Source organism: Brachionichthys hirsutus, chromosome 3 (genome assembly GCF_040956055.1).
Source record: "Brachionichthys hirsutus isolate HB-005 chromosome 3, CSIRO-AGI_Bhir_v1, whole genome shotgun sequence".
NCBI lineage: Eukaryota > Metazoa > Chordata > Actinopteri > Lophiiformes > Brachionichthyidae > Brachionichthys > Brachionichthys hirsutus.
The window spans coordinates 7,415,851-7,442,827 of record NC_090899.1 but is presented as its reverse complement, the minus strand read 5'-3'; the positions used below and the strand labels follow the sequence as shown (position 1 = coordinate 7,442,827).

The window sequence follows — 26,977 nt, the reverse complement described above, 5'->3', positions numbered from 1 at the left end:
TTTTACAGATTTCCCATAATTCTTAGCGGATTTCCCACAAATCACTTTATTAATAACATGCAGCCTATAGTGCCAAACTCTATTTAAATCGTAATTAAAATCTATTAGAAACTAATTCGTGCTTTCCTGTCGCGCCTGTGAGGTGCGTGTTTTGGGGGAGGGGATGGATGCGTGCAGAAGTCTATATTTCCTCTCCAGGGATAAGACAAATGAACCTGGCATCGGTAACGGCTGTGTTTGAATGATTTGTTCATTGACAAATAAACGCATAGAATCACGACGGTCACGCGCAACGAAGCACGGAAGACTACGTGAACGCGCAAAGAAGGCATGGCTGTTGGGAGGGTTGAGCGGTGAACAAACTGACCCCCCCGAACAAGAGGTAAATAAAGCAAACCCCTGCCCCCCCCCCCCCCCCAGAATGAGGCGTTACCCCGCCGACTTCCTCGATCAATCACAGGGGACAGTGGCTTCTTCTGCTGGAGGAAAAAAACACCAAATTGTCATTGGGCAGATGCAATCATGTGACAAGCAGCGCGGTCTGTCCTCACGAAAGCAATAGTGGATGGCACAGAGGTCTCCTTAAGACCATATTAGAAGTACATGAAAAATAAACTTGCGTTGAAACTGAAACCTAAAAGCTGCGAGTTTATTCGGGACAAAGACGCAGGAGATGAATTTGGAATTTGGGCGAGAAAGTGGTTTCATCAACAGCCAGCCGTCGCTCGCCGAGTGCCTGACATCCCTCACTGACCCTGCCGGGGATGCGTTTCAAAGCTCATCAATCAAGAGCTCGGCAGTGATTCCTCCTCCTTTTGCGCAGACCATCCCCGGCCTCGGCTCGGGCATCCACGCACGACACAGCCGCTCAAAGCAACCCGTGAGAGGCTGCAGCCCGCTGCAGGCTGCGCCCCTGCCCCCGGAATACCCGTGGATGAAGGACAAGAAAAGCATCAAGAGAAGCCAGACCGCGGACTCCTCGCCGCTCTACCTCTCCCCCCAAGGCAAGGCACGATGATTAACAACCTGCATGTAAAAAAAAAAAAAAAAAAAGGTCCTCGTTGTCTCAGGATTCCTCTGCATGCAGGGAGCTGCATCCGCGGGCCTTGCGCGTCGTGGGCGTCCCTTTAAACCAGGATTTTGATTTAAGGATGCGTAATCTCATCAACTAACGCACATGGCGTGTGATGCAGTGTAACAGTGTTAATGTTTGACAGTAATGGAGAGTGATAGATTATTCTTACACGGCCCAGCAGCTGGCATGTTCATTAATCTTCACCCTGCGTCCCGTCCTGTCCACGCAGAACCATCATATTCTGCCCGAGGCCCATAAATCTCCCCCCCCCCCACGGAGCCAGATTTTCAACCCACACACGAACACAACTTTGTTGTTTTATTTTATTCATTTTAAATAATAATAAGTGTTTTTTTAAAAATTATTTTTAAGGTTCCCCAGAGGTACCAGATGGTGGAGGCGCGTCGCGGAGGTTGCGGACTGCGTACACCAACACACAACTGCTGGAGCTGGAGAAGGAGTTTCATTTTAATAAGTATCTGTGCAGACCGAGGCGAGTGGAAATAGCCGCCCTGCTGGATTTAACCGAGAAGCAGGTGAAGGTGTGGTTTCAGAACAGGAGGATGAAGCACAAAAGGCAGACGCACTGCAAGGAGAACCGGGACAGTGATGGGAAATACGCATGCCTGGACGGCGGGCCGGAGGATGAGTTTGAGCAGGAGGCGGACAACGGGAGGGAGCGGCACCAAAAGCAGGGCCGGAACGGACACGACGAGGAGGAGAACCAAAGCACGGCGGTTGCGCCTTTGAACAAGAATGAGAAAAATCTCAAACATTTCCCAAACCTGACACCCACTGGTCCGATCTGCGGGTCAACAATAGGCCCGGACAATACGCATTCCCTGTGCGTGGACACTTCTTTGCAGGATTTCCACGTTTTCTCATCCTCCTCCTCTTTCTCACCGAGTTTGTCAGATTCTGCAGAAAGCCCCTTGCCCTTATCCGAAACTTTTGACCTTTTCTCAGAAACGTTTACGACTATCGACCTACAAAACATGAGCTATTAAAATATCAATGCATCTGAATTCAGACACGTTTTCAATTTCTCAGTTGTATAGAATTAAAAGATACAGATAAGGTAAGTTAAAGTAAAACACCAGAGCTATATTATTTTTTTCCCCCAGGACGTTACACAGTCTATTTCTTTATAACTGAGCAGAATATATTTCTTGAAATAAAACTTAACATTGATTGGAATCAGCAGCGCCATATTGTCTCATTTCAACAGAGGGCTGATTTTAGTGCACGTTCGTGCTGGATTATCCCATGCATAATTAATGCTCAGCAGTTAATGCTTATATTTTATTTAAAAGTCACAGGATATTTTTCAAATAGTCTTTTTGCAGACAGCATTATTTTATAATATCAAAAGTCTCCAAACTCATATTTATGAGTGAAAGGAATGTAAAATTGAATTTAGACGCATCAGAGGATTTTATTCTTAAAGAAATACGCGCGTTTTTGGTGATTTGACCAGATAAATGGTGCCTTAACCCTAACCCTTGCCCGTTTGAAGCCAGAAAGGGAATTTGCTGTGAGAGTCCCACAGGCCAAGAGCTGTGACTTTTTTTGACTCTCTAATTAACTTTTATTGCCAATAAAACTCACAGCACTGAATGAGCTTGTTAATAGTCCGATCCACGCAGCAACCCACTCTTCTTTAAATTAAGAATCGCGTTTTAGGCTATCGTGATTTTGTTTTTGTTTTTTGTTTTTAATTTAAAAACAATTAAGGTCAATTCAGAGCAGCTGAGACAATATACTTTCTTTTCTTCTGTTTTTTTTACAAAGTGAAGTGTTTTGTGTGAGACGCCAAACACAATCCCTCAGTCAAACAGTAAACTTTAATTTATTCTTTTGATTAGTATTTAATTTTATTAATGTCAGTGAAGCTGAGTTTGTATTCCTCCTATTTGCCCTCAGACCGGTTAAACCTCGCGGTAATGCGCACATAAAGAAGCGTGTGTCCCCATTTCCACATCGGTGGTTGCTGGTATACTTTGATGCTGATTTTTTAGGGAATATGTTTGATAAAAAGCTCAGGTCTACGATTGTTTGACTCATGGGAATCACACAAATGTTTTACTCTGAACGGAGTTGCTATTAGCAGCAATATATATATATATATATATATATATACACGATTATGAGATATAATTAAGATGAAATTAAGTGATATTAAAATGTGCTAATTTTGAAAATTGAAAATACATTAGATAATTATATTTGACCAGACAATTCACAGACACGTTTTTCATGATATGCTAATAATTCTTATAAAAAAGAAAAGAAAAAAGAAGCGTCAGGGCACTGATTCCATAGTTTGCTACTCCTTTACAAAGACAAAGAGATATGCAAAAAGCAATTACAACATCAGATTGTTGTATCTTATTATAATATTTCTTTGAGATCACCGGTACATATGTCGTTTGATCATCTTGAAGTGAATTGATAAAAATGTGTGATGAGTGACACAAAGGGAAAGAACAAATCACGAGGAGTTTGTGAGATGACAGATGAGTAGGTGAAGCTCCATGGGAAACTAGATACAGCACTGAGCCAGCAATCCCTCCCTCCACACACACACGCGGGTCAAAGGTCAAGCTGGCTCTCCTCCCCACTCCAAACCGGGAGGAACTCCTGCCAGGTCAGCATGGGGTCAGCTTGTGAATGACCAAAGAGGATTTGAGGCTCATAAAGAGTTTACTGGCTCCTCAGATAACCAACAGGAAGTGACATCAAAAATATGTGAAGAAAACAACCATGGAGAAACCAGAATGTGATCTGAAGTTTCATTTTACATGAAGGAGGAGGGTGAACTCGTGCATTCCAACAAAGACCTGATGTTTTGGGCGCAATCGGAATACTAAAACATAAAGCTGGATGCTTATCTCTGCTTAGGACAAACAAAACACAATCAGAACTATTATTATTTTTTATCTTCCCAAAGCTTCTTGCTGAACTGAAACAGAATAAATAAAGTGAAGAGTCAGTGCATGTGTGCGTCTCGGAGCAATGACGAACCTGTCCGCCGCCTGCAGCCATAGTAAGAGCTGTTCGTTCACACATGCAGCCCCCCCAGAGCCGCACTGACACTCTTTCAACTCGCACTGGCTGATACTGCCTGTCAAAAGATGACTAATGCATGACTGGCACCTCTCCAAACAAAACGTCACTGATCCACCAGGAGGCACAGGTTCCCTGTTAGAAGAAACGACCATTGATTGCACCAGGTGTTCTAACCAGTGGCCCGAAATCCCGTCCACGTCACGTGGCACCGGACACGTTTAGAATGCGATTTATGGAATAACCCGACGTGCGTGAGAGACGTCACGCTGGCGCGGGGAGCTCCAGAGCAGTTTGGAATAATTGCCTTTTCATTTATTAATGCTGCCTGTTTAGATTTACGATGTTGACATCATCATAAACTCAAAGTGCTCGTATCACTGGAAATAAAATAATAATAATAAAAAAAAACCCGACACGTCCAGCGCGTCAGTCACAGAGAGGAGCTGCAGAAATATGATCTGGAATCAATCAGAGATATAATCACGCGCCCTCCGTCGGGTTTATTGGTCTGTAAAGGCGCGTCCGACCATTATCGCATCAACCCCCTCGTCATCGGCGGTGATAAAGGTTATGTGGCTCGTTGCAGAACTGTGTGGTCAGTGATAAATAATTAGCTTCAACTTCCGCGTCTCGCTGCTGCTGCTGCTGCTTCCGTATCACGAGAAGCTCCCCCCAAAGCCGGACGGTCCATCTGAGCCTGGAACGAACCCACCAGCATGCGCACTGTTCCAGTTCCAGAGGAGCTAACGACGCTGATCTCAGGTAAAACATCCAACTATTGACGCGCGCGTGAACGTGTGTGCGTGGGTGTGTGTGTGTGTGGCTTGTTCACCGTGTTGTTGAACAAAGTCTACTTGAAGAGAAACCGTTTCCTCTAAAGAGGAAGCGCAGCCTCAACATGGATGAATTGTTTCCATGCTGCTGGTGCGCGCTGATGAGCGTCCGACGATGCGCACTTTGACCCCCCAAACTGTGAGGCTGATGTGTGTTTGTGTTGTTGCTGGGAATGCTATAGAGGATGTCCTGCAGCACTCTGATAAAACCACAACCTGCAGTAGAACAGGCGACGTCGTGACGTGTGGACGTTTTACTGCTGTTCTGCTGTTCTACTTAGATCTAGAAAACTTCCTCTGCGATGGATTAAAAGGGGAAAATCTAAGCAAGAAGGCAAAAGAGAAGCGAGAAGTCTTCCTCAAACGCATCAAAGAGGTCAAACTGTGGTATGTCTTCATCTTCGTGCTTTGGAGATGTCAGTTAATGTTAAGATGCACTAATGCAAAATGTGTTTGCTCAACAGTTTCCAGCAAGACTTCCAGGACAGAAGTGAGTGTTGGACTCAATCTTTAGTAGCCCAGAAGTCTGTGTTCTGTTAGATCAGTGGTTCCCACCCGTCAGGCCTCTGTGACATCAAGGGGTCGGAAATGACACGCATTTATAGCCTTGATTTATCATCTTGTTTTCCTCAAAATAAATGGATAAAAATTGTGTTTTTGAATGTATTTTTTATTTTTTTTTACTCCATCCATTTAAAACCCTTCAAATGAACTGCTCACACCTGTCAATACACGCAGCCAGCCGGGAACCACCGCACTACGCCACAGCATGTACAACACTGCTTGCTCTTGCAGACGGAGATGACTCCGATGATGAGGAGGGAGCCGACAGCAACAATGACGGAGGCTCGTTGCAGTCTGAGCGCACAGACAAGGATGAAGAGGGCTTCGAAGGTGAGCCACAGACAAGCTGCGGATCAAAGTATCTACAGATCGTTGGGTCCGCTCTTGGAGAAAGTGACTTTGAGCGGCACAATGAAGGAGACATTCCAACTGTATCTTGGCAACACACATGGGAAGCAATTTAGGGGGGGGGGGGCGCATGCTACAAGCAGCGCCTCCTTCATGCCACCCCTTTGACGGCTAGAGCATGCTTTATGGCTCTCAGCCACAGGCTGGGGGCTGACATTGCTGCCATAACTGTAGTTTCAGGGGGGAGGGGGGGGGGGGGCAACATTCCCTGCTATACAGTAGCTTTAAGTCTGTGGTGTACGGTCACAGCAAGCTCTGGAAGATTTCATATTTACTTTTTCCACCAGAGTGTATCAGAGAAATCCTTGCCAAACTGTGATCAGGGGGCCTGGGGGTTTATGGTCCGTAAGCAGCTGCCAGCTTTATTGGCTGCTCTTTCACACAAAAGCAACTTTGACACAGCAGTTGAACATTTGCATTGAGGTTGCTCACTGTAAGGGGGGGGGGGGACACACACCTGCAAAGAGACGCTAGTATAATCCATGGGGTTTTAAAACATCTCAAAAACAAGATTTCTGTTTTTAAAGGATGTTCGGTTTCCCTTTCGCAGGTGCCCAGCAGTCCCCAGCTGTGGCGGCTCAGGACCTGACGTCGGTCTTTAAAGCAGGATACCTCGAGAAGCGCAGAAAGGGTTTGGCGCCCTTCTATCAGCATACATATGAAGCTTTCCAAGGACATATTAATGTCAACATTCGTTTTAATGTGTCCTCAAAACAAAGCAGAAGTTTCCATTGCTGTTGGCTTTCCTCCACAGATCATAGCTTTTTTGGCACAGAGTGGCAGAAGCGCTGGTGTGCCCTGAGCCATCACATCTTCTACTACTACGGCAGTGAGAAAGGTTTGCGGCCTGTTTATAAATCGCATGCTGTTTAACGACATCTGAGCGACTGGATGTCTAGCATTCAGCTTGTTTCCCGGCGTCTGGCTGACGGTGCTGTTCTTGTATCTGGATCAATGATGATGTTTTAATTTCCTGCGTCTAGACAAGCAGCAGAAGGGGGAGTTCAATATTGACGGCTACGGCGTCAAGATGAACAACACCCTCCGGAAAGACTCGAAGAAAGACTTCTGCTTTGACATTTCGGCTCCAGACAAGCGTGTCTATCAGGTACGCTTGTCTCGTGGTGACAGTTTGGAGTTGTTGGTGTGTACGCCCTCGATAGAAACACAAATACGGGCTTGAGATGTGCCTGAGGCGTGTGTGTGCACATGCACTCATTAATCCTTAATTTTTAAAGAACGTACCCATTCGTTTGACGCTTGTGCTTGTGCTTCTAAATGAGCGTTTGTCACATTCAGGGTTTTCCATGGGGAACATTTTCACCATGCATGAATGCAGTATTATTTGTTTATGTTAAATATATGTAGACCTGCGTATTACACTGGCAGCACCTCAGTTCTCCCTCTTTTTTTTTTCTTCCATCGCAGTTTTGTGCGTCATCAATGAAAGAGGCCGAGGAATGGGTGAAACAGATAGATTTTGTATTGAGAGGTCAGGATTTCTATTTATAAAATCCTCTTCATAGTATCACAAAGTGCAAACACGGACGTAGACTTCATTAAAGACGCGAAACTTGCTGTGGTGCCCTGTTGGCAGATATGACGGGTATCATCCCAGAAGATGAGGAGGAAGAGCAGGAAATGTACGATGATGTTGGGCTGACCGATGAAGACATCTATGAAGAGCTCCCAGGTTGGGAGACGCACACACAAGCATGCAAATACACACACACATATTAATATCTTGGTTTGCTTTTTCAGAAGAAGATATGCCCTCTCCAAAACCTCCTCCGAAAGTGGAGCCAATGAACAAACCTGGGCCTCCTGCTGCAGGTACACGGCACAGAATATGGTTTGAAGACTTCATAGATATGAGTGAAGTATTTGGTCTTTCGTTTTATACACAGACAGTAGAAACGGTCTCAGATTCTGATCAACAAATTACCTTCTGTCACAAATAGCTTTTTTTTGAGTTCCATCTAAAACCACAGTAAAGAAGAAGTTACATTTACAAAGCACGCTTCTGTGGAGGTTCACAACTGAAACTTTACGCAATGCTGGAAATAACTTTCAGGTTAACGTCCTTTTTACATTGAGTCATACATTAGAGTTTCGTAAGTGTAGATAGGCAGAATATTAACTATTAACTGCTAGGAAACTGATTAAGTCCTCAATAAGTATAATAAATGTATATGTCAAATCACATTGTGATATTTTTAAATAAAAATCCTAGTTCTTGACAATTTTTACAAACAGTGTGGAAACACACTGTTAAAAAGGGAAATAAGCTGCAGCTTCAGCTGTAGATAATAATTGTTTACATTCATGTTAAATTTTTCCCTCATTGATAGAATGCAGAAAATCCTCACAGTGGAGAAGCTGAAGTTGGAAAACCTTATTGAATTTATGTTTAACCAGTTACATAAAAGATGAGTTGATTGTAAGTGTGCTGCAAATTTAGGCTGATATACAAAGTTTCTGGGGTGTTGTAAAGCTGCTTCTTGTCCATAACTCGGCTTTATTTTTCTCCCTGTGGTTCAACCTACATTCTGGATTGCTTTACTGGAGAACCAGTCTAGAGTCTGAACATATGCGATGCTACAAAACCTGTGTTTAATTAGCAAGTATCATGAACTTGGCTCCAGTCTGCTCCAATTCCGTTCCAGGCTCTCCACTGCCACCTGTTGGTTGTTCTTCACAGATACAATTACTGCTGTGTCAGATGTGAATGCTCAATGTGATTTTCACTCAGTAGAAAATGATGCACCTGATCAGTTGTCGTCTTCTTTCTCACGCTCCAGTTGATAAGAGCACAGACTACCCCAACTGCTACCAGGGCTTATGGGACTGTGCAGGGGACTTCCCAGATGAGTTGTCCTTCAAACGTGGAGATGTCATCTACATCCTTAGCAAGGTATGCTTTGAGGCGCTGTCGATAAAATGTTAATTTGTCCCTGAATGAAGGTTAATTGGGAAATGGCAAAGGTAGAATTAGCTCAAACCGAACCGTAAAGCAGAAGTTGTTGGGGGGGTCATTAGTCAGAGCCGTGCTGGCCTCAGACCACCTAAAGTGAGTTATTTCTAGACCCTCAGAGGGACTTTCTGTTCATATGCTTTACTGGCAGCATCTGGCCCACCGCCTGGAGGTGGAAGGCTGATGGCGAGAGGCAGGCTGGGCTTGGGTCTCTCTCTGGCACCGTGATGGGGATTAGTTTTGTCACAACGGAAACTGTTTTAGTGCTGCTGGCGGATGCCGGGCTTAACTGGCACAAGGTACCATTCCATCACTTCCATCTGGAGCCTTTTCAGCACGCTGCCACTGCCGCCATGCCGGACGGTGAGCAGCCCTCCTCAGCCCACACACCTTTCAGACATCTCCCTGGCTTTGCCAAATAGGAATGTGTGTTCTCAGGAAACCCAGACTAAGTCCGCCACTCTATTCAGAGCAGGTGAGAACGTGGAGTGGACGCACAATTTCCGAGGCTTGTCGCCTGGGTTTAGATGAGAACTAAGGGGCCATTCTTCCCTTCGTTATGCAGCCAAACGTGAGCACTTTTGTGCATAATTGGGTCATCTCAATGCAGATTTGAATGCATTTAAATGTTGCACAGATTTTTATGCTTTAGCAGTTGCATGTCCTGTGTCCTGTGGTGTGTGTTTAAAAACGTTTGAAATGTGCACCCCCTAGTCGGGCTATATTTCCTGTCTGGTTTGGCATCTATGGAGCGGCTCACTGAAGTCCACTGACTGGCCAGGCCCTTTTCCACATTCAAGTCTGCCATCTAGTGGCACCAACAAACCACGAAGCGTTAAATCATGACTGATGACCTCCATAAGATTTCTTTGTAAATAGTTGAATTCTGATTTTACTGATTCATTAAATGTCTTATTCTGTCAGGAGCACGCAGGCTACAATGTCCAGTTATTGTTATAATAAATTATTCAGTGTATTCTTTTAGATTTCACAAAATGCTGCAGCTGTAAAAATGGGAACATTTGCTTAACGGAGCTTAATTTTAAAAAAAAATGTTTTTTTTTTTTTTTCAGGAATCGAATCGAAAGGCATCAAATTATCATAATTTAAAAAGCAGAATCAAGCAAACCTAAAAGATGTTTGCTTGACAAGTAAAAGTGGGAATTCGCTGTCTGCTATCTAATTGATTAACTGATTCGGCCTTAATGGTTGCAAACAAATGCACAAAGCAGACAGGACCGTCAATACTCAATGGCCAAATGCTTGTTTATTACTCTCTCTTCACGAGTGGAGAAGGACCAAGAATCAAGTTGCCCTTTCACTCAGACTAGGAGTGCCATTAGCTGAAACCTTGGTGTTGGGGGTTGTGGCCTGCTGCGAGGGCAATGACCATAAAACCTGTCTGGACTGCAAGCAGCCAGCTGCAGCTTAAGGGACAGCCAGCCTAGCCTCCCCTCTCCCTCTCCCTCTCCCTCATTCTCTTTTCTCCCTCCCCCATTCCACAGGTCAGAAATAGCAGTAGTGTTACAGCTGCAAGACCCCCCATTTAGGGCCTGGGCGATGATTATAGGGTCCGACTGGGAGACTGTATTGTCCAGCTATGCCCCAGTGCATGCTCGCGCCCGTGCACCCACACACACACACACATACATAAAATGTTAACACTGTTTCATGGCGCCTGCATGTGTTAAGTACAAACTATGAGGCTTTTCATTGCATAGAAGTTACCAAATGAAGGGACTGTAACATGATTCACGGTTTAGGGTGTTTGTGTTAATGTGAGTGTTATGAGTCTTCCACAGCTCTGTGCATGTGTTCTGGAGTTGTGTCCAGCGCTCACTTGAACTATTTGTCAGCCAGAACTACACAATGAGGTGTTGGCTGGCGGCAGGAAGTCATAACACACACACACACACACACACACACACACACACTTGGCCTCACACTTTTTTTTTTTTAACACACGCCTCATGCCAATCTCCTGCAATCCCTAAGGGGCTTGTGAAATTTCATTTTAATCAGGTGACACACTTGTGAAATCAACGTGACATTTTCTGTTCAGTTCTTGTGATCTTTAATCATCCATTCATAATGTAGAATGAGTTTTTATTGCGCTAATGTTTTGTGTATAACAATCTGGCGCGAGCATTAAGTCGTGCCGGTTTTTGTTTAACATGATGAAGGGCCCAGCGCCATACAACCTCCAATGCTAGCTGCCATTATTGGTCTTGTAATCGTCCTGTGTCCAGCACCACCGTATGATGACTTGCAGCCATTAATCTCTGCTGGGAGTAACTGGACACAGATTTGGTTCCTCCATGTCCCTGGGTTGTGGCACAGATTTGAAACATTGTGCAGGTTTCTCCTCCTTCGATCTTGTCGGAGCATGATCTCCAACGATGATTCACGTCCTCAGAAGACTTTGATGTAAAGGCAGGCTTCTGGCCAAAGCGAAGGGATGGAGGCGTATTCTCCTCTTGTCTCAGATCTCTGTTCACAGGGTCTTTCTCACATCTCAGCATGCTGACAGCTATTTGGAGCTATTACTTGTCACGCTGCGACAGATTTATGTCTGATGTGCTCAACACAGTTTTTTTTTTTTTTTTTTTGAGTGGAAGTGTGCAAAGTCTCAAAACCAGTGAGGAGCTGAGAAACGGGGCAGGGAACAGGAAATACAAAGTTATTAATGGGATGCAGGTGGTTTTTTTTGCGTGGGTGTGAACAGAAAAAAGGAAAAGCATTTTATATATGTATAATTCAGGAATAAAGACATGGAGAGATGGGGAATGACAACAAATCTCTGGCTCAGTACAAAGCTTGGGTGTTGTAGTTCTTTGTTCTTTAAAACTTATTCCCACAGGTGCTAATTCTTCTAACTACTATGTTTTGATTACATCTTGTATGGTAGATATTTAGTTGAAAAACTCAGAATAAATCAGTGTCATCACGGTGGTGACATGTGATGAGCAATTGTGAGGTATTTTGTTTTACTGTAGCCTGGAATCTGTTTTTTGATTGGGGTTTTGTGAGACAGTACTTAATAAAACACATGCGTGAATTCCTTCCTATCTTTTCAATGACTGTTTTGTTTTGTTTGCAGGAGTACCAGAGCTTCGGCTGGTGGGTTGGAGAGAGAAATGGAAATATAGGAATTGTCCCGAAAGACTATCTGATGGAGCTTTATGCTCTATGAATGTTTCCTTTATAAGCTGCTGATTGCAATGAGGTCTTACTTTGCTAAATGAAGATCAGAAGAAGTAAATTATGTAACTGGATGTTTTTCCACAGTATTTTTTTTACCCGATACATTATTTCAGGATCAGATGTTTATGAAAATATTTTCTTGTGATTTATGTTAGACTGTACTTCTACAATATCTGCACTTTGCAGGCTTTTGTATTTATTTTCACATTTTCCAACACCATGTGCTTTGCTTTTTCACAAATTATGGCGTTTGCAAAAATGAATAAATATTTAAAAACACATGTTTGTGCAGGTTTTAAATTATTCATGCTGCTAGTTAAACCACAAGATGGCAATAAAGTCTCTTCAAAGGTCATGGATTACTTCTGTAACGAATCAGAAATTCCATTTTTTTTTTTATTCCATTGGATTCCCTAGAGTGCAAATACTGACTTGATTAATCAATTACATTCATTATTGTTTAATTAACAAGCTGCAGCAACAACCTGTCCAAAGGACAAACTGAAATGCTAGATCGATGGTGCAACCTGCTTGATGAGGGAAAAATAGTGTAGTTCTTCAAATATCTTCATGCCTCTGGTCAGCACTTTGCTTCCAAGCTTCAAAGGGACGCTGGGGTTTTATGGCACTGGAGAGACCGGGCTGGGAAGAGGAGCCACAGTGTGGCAGATGGTTGGCTGTGCGGTGTGCCTTGCTGAAACAGCTGAGGTGCACTAATAAGACAGCCACCGACACAGATAGCAGGGAGGCTTAGCACCCTCTGAGGGGCTGTTCCACAGCAGGCGGGGTGGCGTTAGCCAGGCATAGCCCACCGAGGGTACATGCGTACTGTACATATCTTTTTACAACCTCCTCACAGATTTACCAAACTTGTGTTACATTTTTATCCATTAGGGTCAGGCTCCCTTCTGTGGCCACAACATACAAAAGCAGCATTATCTCGGTTTCCTCAAGGTTGTGAGAAAATGAAGGAAAGCCTTTAACCAATAACTCACTGTGTCTCTCTCTCTATCTCTCTCGCTCTCTCTCGCCCCCTCTTCCCTCTATTTTTCCCCTCTCTCCTGTCCTGTCTGTTTTGTTCCTGCTGAGTGATGAGCTCGTCCTCTGTCCTCTGGGTGACATTCAAAGTCAACATAAATCCTCCTCTTTATGGTAGGGCGCCGTGATAAGGCCTCTCTGCTAATTGGACGTGTATTGAATTACCATAATTAGTTATTGAATGTACTACATTTAGAAAGGAATGCTTTGTTCCAAGGCAGGAAAGAGATGTAGTGAAAAACAAAGTGGAACATTTCCGCACCATTAATGGCATTGTCTGAGTGTATGTTATTCCATAATTTAGTCATCCTTTTTGGTGTAGAATTAGGACTCACATAGACACAAAGCTCTCCATACCGCTGACAGAGCTTGGTGTTTCCTCTGATAGTCTTCTTTATAATATTAGGCAATGGATTAGGATGCCAAAGCCAAGTAAGGCTAAATATTGCCTCTCATTTTTATGTGCCAATAAAGGATTTCCTTAATGGATGTCAACTACAGCCCCATCCCCCGACGTTACATTTGGACAGCCACATCCTCAAAATATACAGGTTCTTTTATAGCAATTTAACATCAAGATATAATGTTTCGTAGATAAATGCCAGCGTGCCATTAATCTCGGGGCACTAAATTACACTAATGATACCAGAATATCACTAATTAATACTTGCAATCATAAAGATACACTTTTACCAGCCAAATATATATAGATCGAGCTCCTGAGGAATAATAAATAAAACGAGATTTGCTGATAAAGACGATAGGAATATAAAACAACTCACCCTTCAGGATAGAATAGTGGTTTTATGCTGACAATGTGGCGCTCAGATAAACTCAAGCTTCCAAAGCCTAACCACTAGGACATAAATTAGTTACTTCCTCATCATCCATTAACACAAAAACTAGTGGGTAAATAATCTTGAGGACAATATCAGTACATTAACAGCCCCGTGCTTAAAGTGATGGCTGCTCATCTTGGCTACGCATTATCGTGTGCCACCTTTATTCCCCACCATCACCGCCGGGGTTGGCGAGAGGGCCAAAGATTTGATCTACACCACTTTAGAGAGGTAATCTTGATCAAGCTGTCAGCTCTTTCTGCTGCTCTTTAACTGGGTCACAGAGCCGTAGATCACGCCACAGCTTCATAGAAAGTTTCTGTCAGGAATAACACTGCTTTATTTATGTCATATCCCCGGGCATTTTGCAAGAAATGTATTACCTCTCCAACCGGCCCTCTGTCAGTGTTCCATTAAAACCTCTCCCGAGGCCTAAATCTTAAAATCTGAAATAGACACTTTTTCAATGCGAGTCAGTCTTAATTGAGGTCAGTTTCCGTTATCATGAATCATGGCGGCAGATAAATGAAGGTTTCCTCTGCTGGCTCATGACATTGTGAGAAGGCTCAATGCATTTAAACTGAAAGCCAACAAAGATCGCGATGGCTTGCTCAGGCAATTCATATTTCTGGAATTTGAGCGTCCGATTTTCCGGCCTGTCAGTGATTTTTCAGTATTTAATGTGTAATGTCATAAGCAGAAGATGAGGGCTGATGGCAGGCCAGTAAATATGGTCTCGACAGCTCATTCTTTGTAAGCGCCGCGCCCACCACGCTAGCATGTTTCTGGGATCTGCACATCGATCACTTAAAGACTGGTATTTGAGGAGATGCAAGTGGCTCCATTGTTTCCTGACGCCTTAAAGGATGCTCCCTTAAATACCATCATAGCCCAACTGATTGTCTTTGACACTGATGAAGCTGGGTTCTCTGCCGACAGGTCTTGTGTTCTCCCTGCTCCAGGCTGTCAGGTGGGACAGATCTATGTGCTGACATGCCAGTCAGGATAAATCAGGCTCATCAAAGGGACAGGCGTTTGTCCGCCTGCGATAAACATTTCCCCTCGCCTCCATCATGTTCCATCTTGCAGATTATTTACAAAGGTCCAACCGCTGTCTCTGTTTACGCTCTGGCAGTGGCTATAATATCAGGTCAGCCCTCTGCTACTGATTTACTCCCTTAGTTAGCGAGGTGAGTAATGACGCTGGATGGCTCCGGGGGATATAGTTTGTGATCAAGGGAGGCCAGAGATGCCAGAGATGCTCTAACTGCGATTACAACCCTCTCTGAAGTGTTCCACTGACACCTCGCTGCAGCTGCCTGCCAATCCATACACTTTCACTGCCCACAGTTTAATGCCCCTGATTGTATTTACCCAACATTCAGCTCAAGTTCATGTCTTAATATAACTCCTTGTTTGAAAGACACCCTCTGACCGGGGAGGTAAAGGTATGGGGATTGAGTTACAGAAGCTTGCTGAGCTATAACTAAGACGCAGGGTATAGCAGGTTGCTCCCATCGCTCCTTTTTAGCGTCAGTATCCGAGCTAACCTGAGTTAATTTAGTGTCCAGAGCACTCGTGGAGCTGCCGGTGAAAGTGTGGGCAACATCAGATGGCAGCAAAAGGAAACTAAATCCTCAGGGTAACATGCTTTCGGTGTTCAATAAACCAATTTACACACACTTTATTCTTTAAAGCCATATTCAGAGGCCTAATTCCCTCATGGATGTATGTATCTCCTGTAGAGGTTGTAAATGGGGCATTAATACATTTTAACCCTTAAAATGTATTAATGAATGACAAGACAAGTATTATAAACCCAAATTCCTCCAAATTATCACTGCTCTGTCTGTCCGTCTGTCCGTCTGTCCATCCGTCCATCCATCCGTCTGTCTGTCTGTCTATCTATCTCGCAGTAATTCTCTAATTCTGTGTTATTAAACAATACAATCTGACCTGATACGTTCTGCAGGTGCTGTATAATAAGTCTACTTTGCGTGATACTCATAATAAAAACAGTGAAGGCTGAGAAAAATGTTAATGAATTTGGATTCTGCTTTCATCTGAGAGGATCAGCCAGACTGTGCTGACACCTGTTCTCACATGCCGAGGAGGACCAGGAGTCCAGAAAGCCGAGTGTTGCTTTTCGACCGGCCTGGTCGCACATGTTGTTGTTGTTGTTGTTGTTCTCAAAGGTCAAGAATAACGGAATGATGAAAGCATTTTTTTGTATTTTCTACTTTTGTTCTTTGCACATTTTAAACCACATCTGTAAAGCCCCATTACATAAAATTATCCTATTAACATATCAAGCATGATAATAGTGTGAATTTAGGGTGCTCATTACATATGCAATCCACGAATAGCAGGTGGGGTAATTTGAGTAATTTGTGACTGTATGCAGACACTGGGATGATGGACGGTGTCTGGAGAAGACAAGCTGAACAGACCAGTGGATCTACTGCAGACTAAGGAGAATTTAGGCTCATCATAAAAAATGTCTCCTTCCCTCTTATTTCACTTGGACATTTTTATGTTTTTTTTATTTTCTACCTCATTGCAGCCGTGAGCTGCCTGCTGATTTATACACACTGGCAGCGAAGCACAGAGACCTCAGGAGACGGTGCCCTCTACCCCTCCATGTTTTTTACTCCCTTGTGTCTCTATCCTCTTTCGTCCTCTCGCTGCCACCGTTGGGTGTGTCTCTATTCACTGGACTGTGTCTGACCAAAGAGCTCCATCGCTATCTGTTCTCCATCTCTAACACAACATTAATCCGAAGGGTCGTTCTTCAGATATGATCTCGTGATGCTCAGAGCGTTGTTACCTCGTGCCATGATGCATCTGTATGATGCTTGAATGCTCCATAAACTCAAGGTGTTACATTTAATTTCTTGTTCTTGTCTGAACATCTTTTTTTTTCATTTTGGGTCCTGTTAGTATGCACATGAATTTTAAGGATTTTTTTCTGAATATATATATATATATATATATATATAATATGCAGGCAGCAGGCATCACTTCACCTCAAGTCCCTTCATTCTCCATTTTCATCAGGACAAATCGTAAAGCAGTGATCGCAGCTTCATTTCTCGCCCTCAGGCCCATTCGTTTAATGCAGAGGAGATAGTTTCCTGCTGATCAGCTGGGATTCCAGGACATGGGAGGCTGTTTCTCGACTTGCTACAGTGATCATGTCCGTTCCAAGTAATTGCTACTTCCACGCTTCAAATGGCGACAGTATCTGCAGGGGGAAATGGCAGGTGAAAGCCATGCAGAACCAAAGAGATGTACCAAAGCTGGTGGGTTTAATGAACGATGGACAGGATGTCTGTTCATCTCCATCTGGGATGAGGCAAAGAGAAAAGTGTTTCAGCCTTGAGGAAAAGTCTTTTTGCACCATATTGAGGAAAGTGCTAGAACACAGGATTGGCTATAAAGACAGACGTATCATCCAGAAGTCCTTTTGCGGCTGTGAGTTTGTGGACTTTTTTTTTCTTTAGGTGAAGCAGCTCTTGGAATAAGCATGAAATATTGGAGACCTTGAAAACTGCTCAGAGCAGAGTAATTTGTTATTAACAATTCAATTAACCCCAGGCTCCAGATCAGCCACTCTTCTCCCTGCACCTGCACCTATGGTGAATATGCTTGCTATGGAATCTGTACATAGGTATCAGCAGCCGGTGTCATTATCCTGCGACTGTTGTTGCTGTTTAGCTCTGGTATCATTCCTATGTGTCTCCTCTCTCATCTATTGGCTGGGCTTCTCTGATATTGACCCAACCTGGTTCCACTGACTTGCAGGCAAAGAGATTTAATATCTCAAGTGCTGCTGAACTCCTATTGCTACTAATGGATTCTGTATAATGTGGCACTTAAAATGCATGAGCAGCCTCTGATTTATCTGTAATTTGCTTCCACGAGAGCATATCTCACCCGATACCTCCATTTGTTTTTGGCGCTATGCGGCCTGCTCAGTAAACAAACCTGATTGCTTTTTCATATTGCTTCACTTGAGTTGGACAATTTTGTTCTTTCCAACACAGAAAATAAATGTTTTTTTTTTTGTGTGTGTGTTATTTTGTGTTAATTACTCAATAGAGAGGAAAGTAAGTCAAGCATGAGTTTAGGGACATGAGTTGGTCTTTATTTGAGCTGTTGTTGCAGAAAGAAATGCTGACTTGTTGAGAGGCAGATGGGCATCTACCCCAGGGGCCATTTTCTGCTATTTGATGCACCAAAAAGTAAACGTAAAGATTATTTTAAACTGATATTAAGCATTTCTAGAAACCACAAAAAAGTGGATCACATATTTTCCGAGTGTGGCTACTTCAAGCGAAGTGCCACCCTGGAACCAGAGTGATTTTACTTGCCTCTTACCTAAATTTAACCTCCTTTAGTTCATGCAACACAGACCAGGGAACTATTGGCCAATCGATCTGATGGGTGTAAATGTGTCAGTGTTGTTATGGCATGAGAGCAGCACTAATAGACTAAGCTATAGTGAGCCAGACTCTCTAGCGAACTATCTCCTGGACAGGTCAAACTAAAACACTCATGCAAACATTTAGATCCAAGGCTTTACTGGGAACCTGTTAGCAGGCACGAAATCATGTGGACAAACTTACTGGTGCATGCATGTGTAATTTAATTAACATGGACTAGATGCAGAATATTTATAGTTGCTCAAAACCCAATAAAATCACTCCCTTAAAGTACTGGGATTCGCAGTCCGTTTTTAGTGTGTTTAACTACTTTCTTGCGTTTCCTGGGTTGCAGTGTTGCAAGGATTTTAGGAACACTGAGGTTTTAAGTTGTCCCGAAACACTCCTCACCAACCTCATAAAATGTCAACCCAAAACCAAAATTATAGTTTCTGAAACATTTTAATTACAATGGATTTGAGCATTTTATCTATTCAGTGTTTTTTTCTTTTATTTATACGTTCCCTACAATTTAGCTCGAATAATGAAAAGCTCAAGGAGAGAGGGGAGAAAAGCTAAAGTCTTAGTTCTGTCGTTTATTTTGTAGCCTAAAAATAGTCAACTTGAAACAAAATGTACCTCCTTTAAAATGATGAGGCAACCGATCGCTAAAGTTGGAATTTGACAATGTTTTGTTGTTGGCATAGGAACTTGAAAATGAATTCATGAGTGTTATCATCCTGACTGCTGATATAGATTTGTCTTTCCACAGGCACATGCCTTTAAAGGCATAAGTGTGTTTTCTGAATGCATTAGAGACATAACTCTTTGTCCATTATCACACTGTGGTTTAAAGTGATGTGATTATTTTCTCCAACCAGACCTTTCCCCCGTGACTGTTCACATTCATCTTTGTATGTGACCCATGATGAACAGGAAATACCATTGACACAATGACCACTCATTAAAATCAATAAATTAGTGATGCAGACTTTCATTTATTGCATTGGTTGCTGTGGTGATTCAATTGACTCTTTCAGCATGTGGCACGAAAGCAAAGCGGGGAATCGATTTCAGCGTCTTCTCATTCATCTATTAGATTTGTATCTTCGTGTCTCCTTGTGACATTGCTGCAATTCTCCTTATTTATCCACCATTGCTGACAAAGGGTGGGAGGAAACTCCCACATAAATGTTTATCACCCGACTCTTTATGTTGCTGTCACATCAGCAAAAATCTAATTTATGTCTGATGAAGTACGTATGAAAGTGGTCCAAATCAGAATAAAAGAAATGTCATGTCAATGTGAATTTCTGTTGTTGACACTATCCTTGAAAAAAAACAGACCTAAAAGCCAGATCTGGGTAACTCTGGCCTGCAGGACAAATGTAGTCTCTGAAAATCCATCTGAAACAAAGACCTGCAGACTGTTTCAGTGCTCGTGCATGTGGAGCTGCACCGCTAAGCACTGACAAAGAAGCCACCGGCACACATTGGATTAGCATGTGTGGGTGTGCATGAACATTCATACCACCCACACATCTTCAGGGAAGACATACCACCCCCCACCCCCCAATTTGAGTTTGAGGGCTTTGCGGCTGTCCAAACTGCTCGGATGCTCAGAGTAGAGCCGGTTCGAGGTGACGTGACCTCTGTGTTCTCTGTAACACCAGCCTATTGTCTGCTCAGCTTATAATGAATATCACAACTGCTGCACGGACAGAGCTAATCTAATTAACGGTGCAGTCCGCTGTCACTCTGTTTAGCGGTCATTACCTTTGCATGAGCGTGGTGCTGCTCGCTGTGGGAGCATTTATTCATCACACACACACACACACACACACACACACACAGATATGTCACTGTAGTGAGCCGGCTCATGCAAACAACAAAAGAGAGAGACAGGTAGAAAAGGTGGCCTGTCAGTGCAGCTGGCATTTTGTTCAGCAGGGAGCAACGTAGCCTGTCTACCTGGGAGCCTTCTCAGACAGGAGCGAGTCCACTGGGATCCTGCAGGACCTCCTACCAGCCACACACCTGACAGGGGGGGGGTCTGAAAACTCTACAGAGACCCCATTACACATGTACTCCTAAGCACTGCAGTGGCCGCCAGATGACAAGCTTCCCCACACCTTGCTCTTTATTAGAAGGGGAGTTCTGCCGCAGAGCGGAACATTAGGCTGACACTTCCTCACGACACTGCGTTGTTTTATTTGCATATATGTGGCAATATACATATTGTGAGCGATAAATAATCACAATACATCTGCTACGCTTGTTTTTGAGATAAATATGGACAGTTAAAACATGTTCCAAGTGACATTTGACTATACCGATGGATGCAACAACACTGCCATCTTCAGGCACAGTTTTGCTCCATGTTTCTAGCTTTACGAGATGACCATGATGGTTAACCTCAAGAATATACTGTATAATTGGTACATTTTTACTACGATGTACTGAAATGCCTTAATAATATAATACAACATTACTTTTTATGAGTGAAATTAGAAGCAACCATGTAGCTTAAAGAGCTGCATGACAAGGTAACAGGCACATTTACTGCTGGTGGTACAATGATGCTTTTATCAAGGAGAGGAGCTGAAGGTTTCTTCATGGCTGGATCTCAGAAGATACAAAGAAGCTGACGACGCTGTTTCCAAATCTTTAACCCGAGGCTCTTGACCTGTATGCAATGAGTCAGAATAACATCGGCAGGCACAGGGGCTGGAGAGCGGATTGTAAGAGATAATATTTGAGCTAACTATCCTAGGATATCATCAAACATCAGTGAGTTTAAACATAAAAGCATACATTTGCCTTTCCGCTGACAAATAAACACAACCCTTCATAATTAGAGGTAACATTTTTAGCTATGTCTAAAAGATTCCAAAGTCTGAAATCAATCAGAGTCACATGATGTGTCCAGGTCCTTGTGCAGATCTCCTTCAGAGTGAAATCTCCTCAGTCCACAGCGCTGGACTGCCTGAGCCACAGAGTAGGAAGTCGTTCCAGCGGCACAGGCCTGCATTTTGGAAACGCTGAGCTCTGACTGCAGGAACAAATGCAGGCAGCTGTCAGACAGCTGCAGAGGGCTCTGGAGGATCCTGGAGAAGAAAAGATGAGCAAATTCTCAATATATATATGTTGATGTGAAAACGCAAAACGTATGGAAGCGGTCCAAATCAGAATAAAAAACAAACAAACAACTAATCTCATGTCTATGTGAATTTCAATGTGCTTGAAAAAAACTGATCTGGGTAACTCTGGCCTGCAGGACAAATGTACTCTCTGAAAATCCATCTGAAACAAAGATGCTCGTGCATGTGGAGCTGCACCGTTAATCACTGACAAAGAAGCCACCGGCACACATTGGATTAGCATGTGTGGGTGGTATGAATGTTCATGCACACCCACATTTGCTAATCCAATCAATTTTGTTCTTTTGTCTTATAGAATGCTTGAGTCGATGCACTTGATCTGTGAGATCATAACTTACTGTTCCAGAAACTTCTGGAGGCCATTCATCCGCTCTGTGATCTGCTGGGCGTTGTTCAGGCTGAAGAAAGGGTTCTTTGGAGGCAGCTCAGGGAGCTTTACCCTGCAAAAAGACAAATACGAGCCCCAAGAAACAGTCAGACTAAAATGCCTGGGACAATAGAGTGTAGTACTTTGAAAAACAAACAAAGCAAAAAAGCACATGGAGTTGTCTCTTACATTAGCATTGAATTTTCTTGTAACTTCTGCCTGAGCCAAACAAACTCGCTGTATCTTCTTCTCACACGAGAGAGCTTCTTGTTGAAGCACAAGCTGTCGGTCTAAAAGGGAATGACAGGTGACACACTATAACATTTAACATTATAAAACAACACATTCAGTCATTTCACTACTCACATGTAAACAAATTTCATAGTCCATGTAGGCGTGCCAGAAATCCTTCTTTTGTATCCGCGGGTCTCGGACCCAGACGCTGACGACCTGCAGCATCGAGACAGAACAGACGCTCAAATGAACGCAAGTAGGGCTTGAAGAATGGCACGTTTTTAGATGGCTGAATAATAGAGGAAGTGAAACGACGAACACGAATCACATCAGGAAACCCCCACCAAAGATCCTTCATTGGTAAGCATAAAAAACCAGTTTCTCTTTGAAGCTGTCCACGACAAAACAATAGGACATTTTTAAGGTCTGATTTTCCAAAATTTAGTGAATTGTCAGTTTATATAAAAAACAAATCTCATTAGAATAACTTCAGACCTACCTCATTCATAACGCTGGTGTCTTCCTTGATAATGCGAGTTTTCTCTTTGGAATGTCAGACAGATAATGTCATGTCAGAAACGCTATCAGAGCTTTTTATTCCCACGTTTATTGTCCCAGAGCAAAGGTTCCAAAACAAGAGTCACAAGACGGAGGATAAGCACATCAACGGCAGCATGAGAAAATCCATACCGACTCCTGAACAACAGTCGGAATCACTTGCATCAATATCATTACACGAGTCCCACCACTGCTTATCACTGTGTTTGATGACGGTCATTCAGTAATCAAATCCAACAGCTCTTAGTCGCTGTTTTATGAAATCCTAATTGACAAATGTGACATCACAAAAGGGAGGAGCTTCACTAAAGATTTCCTTTATTCAGACTTCACAGATTCACGGTCAACAGTTAAGAGTAATTCAGTAGCGCGTGTGTTGTAGGAGGTTTAAGGTTCAAAAGATCTGCTGAGTCAGCACAGCGCCATCGGGATGCGGGCATCACGCTCACGGACCTGTGAAAATCGAGGACAATGCTCTGCATCTGTTCAGTGTCATATCTAAAGTGCTACATTTAACGATCCTACACAAGTTTTGTCTCAATGTATATAAATCTTAATGCATTGATGGATTGAAATATCGTTCAAATACACAGTGATAACCTCGTTGGGATTCAGAACACAAGAGGAGACTATACATTTGCTACTCAGCAGCCGATTAGATTAGTATAGGGAGATTGCAGTAGTATGGGGGGGCATTTTTTTAAAGTCTTTCACAAACACAAAGGTCGTACAGAAACACACCAAGACACAATAAAAAGCTGAGGCTACAAGAACCCTCACAGAAGAGATCAATACTAATCACCAGCTGTAACTAAACACTGCCTGGACTGATAGGGTTAGAGTTACACACAGTGCTGCTCACACTAAACAACCAAGACAAAGACACGTGTTCAACAATAAACACAAAAACACAAGTCCACAGTGATTGTGTCTGCTCACACAAGTCCAAAGCTGCTACGGGCTAGCGTGACCTCAAATCAACCGACACACTCGAAGGTCAGTTCTAGTCTCCATCGCGGTCTCTCCACAGAAGGCACGGAGACCTCGTTGGGCACCAGAGGACAGGACGCTTCAAACCCATCCCCGCCGAGGATCTTGCACCTGCCAGAGTCTGAGAGTGCAGCGGGGTGTAATTTCACGCAGTTGCGCCTCCAACGTCAGCTGAAGGAGGAAACTCAAATAGAGGTTAAACTAAGCTTCAGGTGAGAGCACAGCTGTTGGGGGGGGGTTCGCCTCCACAAGGCACACGTCACTGCTCCTCGTCCCCGCAGTGCCACGTCAGCTTCTGTTCATAGAAGTCGATGACCAGCTGAGGACATCTGGTGCTGGCTTCGTGGGCCGGCAGCAGGGCCACGTCGCCGGAGTCCTTCCTGCGGGGAAGCACACAGGGAGGAGAGCCTTCAGGTGACGGTAACCGACTGTAGCTGGGTGTGAAACGATTCAGCGGCAACACAGTCCGGCTGTCCGGATGGACTCACCTACATTTTAGAAGTAATGAAGAGTACTACTCAAAACGGATACAGAATCAAAGCAATGGCAAATGAGATTCCCAGACTTTAACTCGGCACTTGTTTTTGTCCATTTGTACTAAACCTCATATTTTTCCTATTTTATTGTGTTTTCCAAATGTTTGCTTTAAAAAAAAAGTTACAAATGTCAAAGTAAAATTTGAAACACATTTTAAATACCCCAAAATATCAACGGTTACCTTTGCAGCACATAGGTATAATGAGGGATAATAAAGTGATGTTGAGCACTCCCTCCTCCACTTTGAAGCAGCCCACAATCCCTGTGACGACTGACGGGTTGAGCTATCAATTACAAGTTTTACCTACCAGGAATAACGTGGTGGATTTTTCTATTCAGTGCAGCGCCCTGTCGGCTCGGATGACTTCACACTGTGGCCAAAGACAGGTTTGACATATCTGACAGCGTGCTTTATTTGCTAGAGTTCTCCATGTTTACTCAAGCGCTGCCTCAGGCCATCAGTGAACGCAAAAGGACGACATCTTTCCAAACCTTTGGTTTGTTTTGTGCAAACACGCATTCTACAGAAACATCGTAGCCTCTATGTAAATAAGTACGGTAAGAAGAACTACCGGTAAATGCTTTCTCAAGCCGAACAAAGTCTCACCTGCAGGGGGATGACATGAATGTTAAAAGTTAGAGAACCACATCTCAACTTTTTTTCAACGGCTAAGTAGTATAATCCCAATCCCATGACTAGTAAATTGATTTTTATGTGCAAATTAGTTTAATTTTCACAGCAGTGGAGTATATGAACTCCATCAATAATAAATGAAGGAATGTTTTGGCTCGGGTTCAATGTCAATTTAATTTAAATCTGCCTCTTGAATAGAGGATATAGACACATTACATGGGCAGTAAATGACAAGAAACTGTAGCCAACATGCAGACGTTTACCTAAAACACATCTTTTCTTTAGGAAAGAGGAAGCAGTTACCATTTGACAAGAAACATGAGCTCTCCCTGTCTGTCTGTGGAGCCGATGATGCATTCAGGCTCGAGGTAAGTGCTGAGGTGAGAAGGGCTGTTTGTCTGTTCCTCATTTGGCTTCAGGACATCTTCATCCTCCTGCTGAGAACGCCTGCAGGCCTGCAGGGAGGACGACCAGGAGAAAACAGCAGCAGTTAGGAGAAACCACAAAGGCAAAAAAAAAAAAACGGCATTTGGAGACATCCTCATGTGATTTTGTTTCAACACATTGCGAGAGAAAAAAAAAAAAAGGGGGGGGGGCGGGGGGGATTTAACACGATTGCAATATCAACCACAGACGCCGCTTAATTTCGGTTCAGCCTTAAAACCCTTCTGAATTTCCTGGGTGTAACTTACCACGCCAAAGCGACAAATTCCCGTTATAAAAAAAGGATCGTAATGAGATCTTGTTTTAGACGAGGAAGTTCTGCAAATAGCTTGGAAAACAACATAAACATCGCACCGTGCATTCCTCACATACACTACTAACAATTTCCGTCCCTTGCTCTGTCATTTCTTCTTTGGGAACGAGGCCCTGTGCCATTTGCACTTCCTCCATCTCCTCCGAGAACCGGGAGTTCCTCAGGAACTCTTCGATGAGCTCGGGGCAGCCGAGATTGTCCTCCGGTTCCCACGTATTTTCTGCACTGTGAATAAAAACAGCATCAGGTTACCCGAAGCCCAACAACAGCAACAAAACACAATCCGAACTCACTCCGTGAAGCCTTTCCACTTCAGGAAGTACTCCACTTTCCCATTGAAGATTCTGCGTCGGATTATTTTCTCGACCACGAACTCTTGTACCACTGCGGTCTCCTCAGTCTTCCTCTGTTTGGCAGTCTGCTTCTTTCTCATCCTGTCACCAAGGAGATGCAAATGATGGAGCTGGCACATTGCAAGTCTAATTGCGATTTAAATTCCACCAGAAATAAATGCTTTCAAGCCCCCCCCCCTTTTTTTTTTTTAGATAAATTGCACAACAACAACAACAACAACAACAACATGGCAGTGGTGAGCTCTCTGCTGTGCCCTTCAGACAACGATCTGAAAAGCTTATTTTCGGCGCTTTCCCGCTTCGAACGCACATTATAGATTTTTTTCCAGAATAAAGAGACGCACGCGTTTACACTTCAAACGCACAGTTTAGCGTAGAACGACTGCGCAAACAGCAGCCGAGGAACACAAAGAGGCGTCCAGCATGAGAACAATATGCGCGCACGCCGCCGGTGTGTACTTAATCTCGGAGGACCGCCGTGGAGCCGCTCTGCTGGTGGGAACTGCACGCACGCCCCACCGTCGACGGGATTTCGTGCGCAAACGTGTCCGTCGGCGTGCTTGTATGAGATGTACAACTTTTCATGAATGAGTTAAAATTAAAGATGGCCGTGGATGCTCAGAGGAAGTGGTTGTTGCCAAAGGAAAAGGTCAGGAAAAACGGGAGGAGACAACGGGGGACGCGCCCACCGCCGACCAATCAGAGAGCAGTCCGCTGGCCCGCCCCCCAGTCAAGACGACAGGAGCCGGCCTTCCCACCAATGGGCGTCGACTTGGTCTGGCAAGTTCCTCTCTCTCTCTCTCTCTCTCTCTCTCGCTCTCTCTGTTTTGTTTTAATAATCATAATACTTGTTTATTACCTACACTTTTTGTTGACAGTATTCATTTTTTATGTCGGACTCTTGATGCAAATACTTAGTTTGTGATTTTCATTTTTAGGATTTGCCATTCATAACACA

General features: G+C 43.6%; 4 protein-coding genes across 5 annotated transcripts; 2 read left to right on the top strand and 2 right to left on the bottom strand.

Moving 5' to 3' along the window:
- Positions 1–673: 673 nt before the first annotated feature.
- Positions 674–2,226, top strand: hoxa2b (homeobox A2b). The gene is made up of 2 exons (XM_068755520.1): positions 674–1,004; positions 1,448–2,226. Exons 1-2 carry the CDS (start codon positions 674–676, stop codon positions 2,080–2,082), a joined length of 966 nt encoding a protein of 321 aa, XP_068611621.1. The 3' UTR covers positions 2,083–2,226.
- Positions 2,227–4,860: 2,634 nt separating this feature from the next.
- skap2 (src kinase associated phosphoprotein 2) lies at positions 4,861–12,243 on the top strand. Its single transcript, XM_068760275.1, has 12 exons — positions 4,861–4,906; positions 5,259–5,364; positions 5,442–5,467; positions 5,773–5,871; positions 6,500–6,580; positions 6,704–6,787; positions 6,933–7,057; positions 7,378–7,441; positions 7,547–7,642; positions 7,711–7,782; positions 8,751–8,863; positions 12,024–12,243. Exons 1-12 carry the CDS (start codon positions 4,861–4,863, stop codon positions 12,114–12,116), a joined length of 1,005 nt encoding a protein of 334 aa, XP_068616376.1. The 3' UTR covers positions 12,117–12,243.
- A 9,087-nt stretch (positions 12,244–21,330) lies between these two features.
- Positions 21,331–22,424, bottom strand: snx10b (sorting nexin 10b). The gene is made up of 4 exons (XM_068760329.1): positions 22,323–22,424; positions 22,146–22,246; positions 21,928–22,029; positions 21,331–21,535 (listed from the first exon to the last, which is right to left on the bottom strand). The coding sequence occupies exons 1-4, from the start codon at positions 22,413–22,415 to the stop codon at positions 21,331–21,333; spliced, it is 501 nt and encodes a 166-aa protein (XP_068616430.1). The 5' UTR covers positions 22,416–22,424.
- A 397-nt stretch (positions 22,425–22,821) lies between these two features.
- cbx3b (chromobox homolog 3b) lies at positions 22,822–26,610 on the bottom strand. 2 transcript variants are annotated; one of them, XM_068756275.1, is made up of 5 exons: positions 26,479–26,610; positions 25,960–26,100; positions 25,735–25,891; positions 25,213–25,364; positions 22,822–24,118 (listed from the first exon to the last, which is right to left on the bottom strand). In XM_068756275.1, exons 2-5 carry the CDS (start codon positions 26,097–26,099, stop codon positions 23,998–24,000), a joined length of 570 nt encoding a protein of 189 aa, XP_068612376.1. In that variant the 5' UTR covers position 26,100; positions 26,479–26,610; the 3' UTR covers positions 22,822–23,997. The 2 variants fall into 2 exon arrangements, with proteins under 2 accessions (XP_068612376.1, XP_068612368.1); XM_068756267.1 differs by lacking the exon at positions 26,479–26,610 and having other exon boundaries at positions 25,960–26,161.
- Between the last annotated feature and the right edge of the window lie 367 nt (positions 26,611–26,977).